The sequence below is a fragment of the Phyllopteryx taeniolatus genome, chromosome 9, assembly GCF_024500385.1.
Source record: "Phyllopteryx taeniolatus isolate TA_2022b chromosome 9, UOR_Ptae_1.2, whole genome shotgun sequence".
NCBI lineage: Eukaryota > Metazoa > Chordata > Actinopteri > Syngnathiformes > Syngnathidae > Phyllopteryx > Phyllopteryx taeniolatus.
In genome coordinates, this window is record NC_084510.1 from 17275826 (window position 1) to 17280728 (window position 4903).

The window sequence follows — 4903 nt, forward strand, 5'->3', positions numbered from 1 at the left end:
ACTGTGCACACTGCTCTCTAAACTGGCTTTTGCTTTTGTAGGATTGAAGAGATCACCTTCATTGATGAGTAAAAATTCCTACAGTGCAGGTAACTGTGCCAGATAACTGTGCACCTGGACCCCAGGATGTGATTTGGCTGTTTGGGACCTCCACGCCATCCGAGTGATTTGGGGAAGTTTCTGTAATTACAACCACACAACACTTAGGAGTACAGGACAGCAACATGTGCACACACACTCCAACGCACACATACAAACACAGCCAGGCAGATAGGATTAGTTGTAATGCAGCCTAATAGCAAGAAGATTTGGAGTGGGACAGAGGCTTCCCACTAACCATTAACATGAAAGTCAATGGGAACCCTAAATTGCACAACTTTATAACTGCATTTCCATAAAACAGAACCATATTAATTGAAATTACTTCTCATTGAAATGTAGTATGACAGGTTAGAATTAATTAGCATAAGATTGAATCCCCTTCAATGTTGATAGCGAAACGATGAAGGGCATTCAGTAGAGAGCAGACTTGTACCAGGGGCAAACAATTCCAATGTGGATCCTGGATTTGTCATTCTGATTCATGATTTATTGACTGACAATAAAAAATAAAAAAAAAACACATTTTAAAATTGTTTTTAAAAAGTGGGAAAGCAATGATTTGTCTGCACCTTTATCTGGATGTAAAATCTAACTGGGTCTTCCTTGGCCCTTGTGTCACCTCTAACTCACTTTCAGGGAAATTGGTAGTTTTAGCCTGATCCTGCTAACCTGGAAAATAAACAGTGATGAAGCCATGAGGAAAACCACAAACAATGACCAGTATAGACTACACGAAATGATTGTTTAGTGTCGGAATCAGCACTTTGCTTTTCTGCGTTCAAATATTAATTTGAATCTCGTGTTAATATGAATATATTTTATTTTGATGCACCTTTTATGTTATTTGTATAATGTAAATACAAAGTGTGTTTATATCTAAATGTTTATTTACATGTATTGCCATTGTTGAAGGATCAAATGCAGTTTGGAAGAGAACGTTGGGTCTTCACTGAGAGATTTTCACACTTATCAAAAACAGAAGATTTAAGTATACACAAATTAAATGAATAAAATTTTACAAAAGTTAAGCACAGCAATACTTTCACAAGTTGTCTCATTTCCAGCTTCGTGTATGAGTGGACTCTCAAATATTGTACACCAGTCCAACAGGAGTCCACTCATGCAACACGGCCACACTCCACAAAATGAAATATGTATGTATTTTGTTTTGTTTGATGTATTTCAAAGCTTTGTGGGTCAGAGGATTCCAGTTAGGATATATTGTTTGAATAGAAATCGTTTCCATTTTTAGTAGTAGAATAAAAATGAAAATATAATTACTGTGCATCACTTTAACCCTTGATGGCTCAAACCGCTGGGCAATTTAGCTAATCATGTACTGTATGTGCGCTTGTTGGTAATCATTCCCTGGATTGAGTGCACAACGTGTACTTGTGTCAGTTTTGTGTCGTGATATTATGGTGGCCGACAGGAGCAAATGCGCTGCAAATGACCATATGCTGCAAATGCAGGAATGACACAAAACAAAAAGCCCACAAGCACATAAAATAAAAGCAAAAGAAAAATGCTGCAAGTCACAGAAAACAACTGCGAAGAAAAAATGCTGCTAGAAAGAAATGCTGCAATCACAAAAAACAACAGCAAATGAAAATTGCTGCAAGATAAAAATGTAATGGAAAAATTCTGCAAACACAAAAAAAAACACAAACCCCAAAACAACTGCGAGAGAAATGCTGCACATTCATGCTACACAACGGAAGTCTGCCAGGCCACTAGGGGGTGCAACCTCCGGGAAGGACCAGTCCTGTGAGAATAGAGGGTGCCTTTCATAGACACGTGATACGCCAGTGCCCCGTAGCAGCCCGATTAACCGACGTGGCGGCCATGTTGGTGAAGTCGTCGTTCCCATGGAAGGCAATGCATGGACTGAAATTAGTCGTAACCCGCTCATTCCGCAACTGATTTTATGAGGTTTTACTGTTTTGTCAACATCAAAGCGTATGCTATCAATACGCAACATTTGATAAAAAGCACACACACACACAAATTATATGTGAAATGGACTTCCCGTTCCCTTTTGGTAATTGTATGGCATTCAACCGTATGCAGCACCACGTGGAATCCGCTGACAACTTTGACCTCTTTAGTTTAGCGTCACTGTCTTCGTGGAGCTCAAAATGGGCGCGTCGTATGTACCTATACATACCTGTGGTGCCTATGGTCTCACAGGACTGGTCCGTCCCGGAGGCCGCGCCCACTAGTGGCCTGGCGGACTTCCTTTGTGTGGCTTAAACTTGCAGGATTTCTCTCTTGCAGTTGTTTTGGGATTTGTGTGTGTTTAGTTGTGTTTGCAGCAATTTTCTTTTGCAGCTGTTTTCTCTGATTGAAGCATTTTTTAATCTTGCATCATTTTTCGTTTGCTGTTGTTTTATGTGCTTGTGTGTTTTTCATCTTGCGTCGTTCCTGCTATGAAACATATGGTCGTTTTCAGTGCATTTTCCCGTCGGCCACCGTATGCAATAGGCTTTTAAATAAATGTAAATATTAGAGGATCTAGATCAGTGGAAACAGCCAAAAGTATAGCATCTTATTTCTTTACCTCAGACAAGCTTGTTAAAACTCCTGAACTTTGGGTGGTTGATGTGTTGGCGCCTTTGAGTTATAGAGCCGTAATTTTCTAATATTTGCTTTATTTTGAAGGGGTTGGGGCGGGTTGAACATTATTTGAGCAATAATTTACCCAAAGTCTATTTCAATTGAACTGTAAGGAGCTTAATAATACATCTTTGTTAATCAGGGATCCTTTGTGTCATGTAGACCTTGATGAAACTTCAGTGCTAGTGAAATAAATAAATATGTTCTGAAATAACTCCACATTTGCACAGTGGCGCATTTTCATCCATCACACTAATTCTACAGTCACATACAGATCTTCATTCAAGGATCAGTTCATAGTTGATCCACACTCAGACTTAAAGCATACTTTATTTGTAGTAGCACTTTATGAGGATAAGTATATTTATAACGTTCGTTTTACTTTCAAGAGATCTGTTAAACAAAATGACCTTGTAATAATTGACAAAAAACATTTTCGATAATGATATTCCATCCATCCATCCATCCATCCATTTTCTGAGCCGCTTCTCCTCACGAGGGTCGCGGGCGTGCTGGAGCCTATCCCAGCTGTCTTCGGGCAGGAGGCGGGGTACACCCTGAACTGGTTGCCAGCCAATCGCAGGGCACATACAAACAAACAACCATTCACACTCACAGTCATGCCTACGGGCAATTTAGAGTCTCCAATTAATGCATGTTTTTGGGATGTGGGAGGAAACCGGAGTGCCCGTAGAAAACCCACGCAGGCACGGAGAGAACATGCAAACTCCACACAGGCGGGGCCGGGGATTGAACCCGGTTCCTCAGAACTGTGAGGCTGACGCTCTAACCAGTTTTTCACCGTGCCACCAATGATATTCCAACCTGTTTTATTTTTTACTTTCTGTATATAGCGTAAGAAGGTCGGTGGCTTAATAGAAAAGTTGACAAGAGGCATTTCTTTACCTCTAAATGACCTTGAATTCATTAAACTACAAGAAGAGTAATGTGAAAGTGGTATAATAAGTTATGTGTCTTAGAATCTGCCTTTTATTCACCAGTAAGTAGGAAACACTATTTGTTTTATAGTCTTTTGCGCTGTATATTTAATCTGCATATTTTAGATTGCAGTGCCTAGGCACAGTAATCTTTCGCTGTATCATGTTGTCATGTTATAACACCTTCTTGGGCTGTATGATAGTTTTGTCTACTCGTGTCCTGTACTTTCAATTATATATGTAAAACATTTGAATGTTAATATTCTGTATGTATATGAGGACCAATATTTAGGCTAATCGATGGCATGATATAATCACACTAGTGCACAGTACATATACAAAGCCACGAGTGAGTTGAAATTGAATGACAAATACGTATAGATCTAAATATTTTAGAAACTATCATACACCAAAACAAACTGTTCAGTGATCTGCGCCAAGACCATATTTCTTTTACTTGTGTATCGTGTGTCTTGATTTGACAACATAATAATCTCTATGTGAATGTACGGCTGATATGCAGCAGAATGTTGTCAGATGTACTCAATGTAGGTAGTATACAGCAGAAGAACCACCACCTCCTGTAGCATTATTTTTAGAGCATCACAACCCATGTCGCAATTAACTGGACTGTTCTTTTTCTCTATATATACAGTAAAGTTTTCAGTCAAGAAAAAGACCTGCTCGTGATCATGTATAGTGAGTAAAGCTGTGCACTCTGACCCTCTGATTAACATGTGACCAAGCTTCAAGGTCAAGGGAAGGTCGATGATCAACTGTACTGCAGTTGACACAAAGCCATAAAGAGTGAGAGCTCGCTCTACTTAAAACACTCAGATTGTCTCAAACTCAAGTGTACATGTTTTATATGTACGTATATGTAATGTTGTTTTTGGGATTATGTAAAAAGAAAAATAAACTATTACACAATACTTGCTTCAAACAATGTGCTGATTAAAGTGTTGCCTTTAATACATACTTTCTTGTCAACTGGTTCTCCTTAGTTGCATTTTGTTCATTAAACAAAAGAAGTCTAACAAAATTGATTGTAATCTCATACACGCAAATCAGTCGCCTTTCGGCGAAATTCGCCGTTTTGAACTCAAAATCGCCCATTTAAGTGAATCGTATCGATCCGGTGAGTTTTTCCTGGGGGGATGAGGGGGGGAGGGTCGCCGTCGCTGACGTCATAGGTTCTTTCGTACTCTAGATCTAGCTAGATCCATTCCTCACATCCACAATCCACA

The 4903-nt window shown here is 39.3% G+C and overlaps 1 protein-coding gene across 2 annotated transcripts in view; it reads left to right on the forward strand.

Moving 5' to 3' along the window:
- slc4a8 (solute carrier family 4 member 8) overlaps positions 1 to 4588 on the forward strand; it is a 41945-nt gene extending 37357 nt beyond the window's left edge. For both annotated transcript variants that reach the window (XM_061785314.1, XM_061785315.1), the window contains one exon: positions 42 to 4588. In XM_061785314.1, the coding sequence (XP_061641298.1) occupies positions 42 to 47 (6 nt within the window). In that variant the 3' untranslated portion in view covers positions 48 to 4588. The remainder of the gene's footprint in view (positions 1 to 41) is intronic.
- The last annotated feature ends 315 nt before the right edge of the window (positions 4589 to 4903 follow it).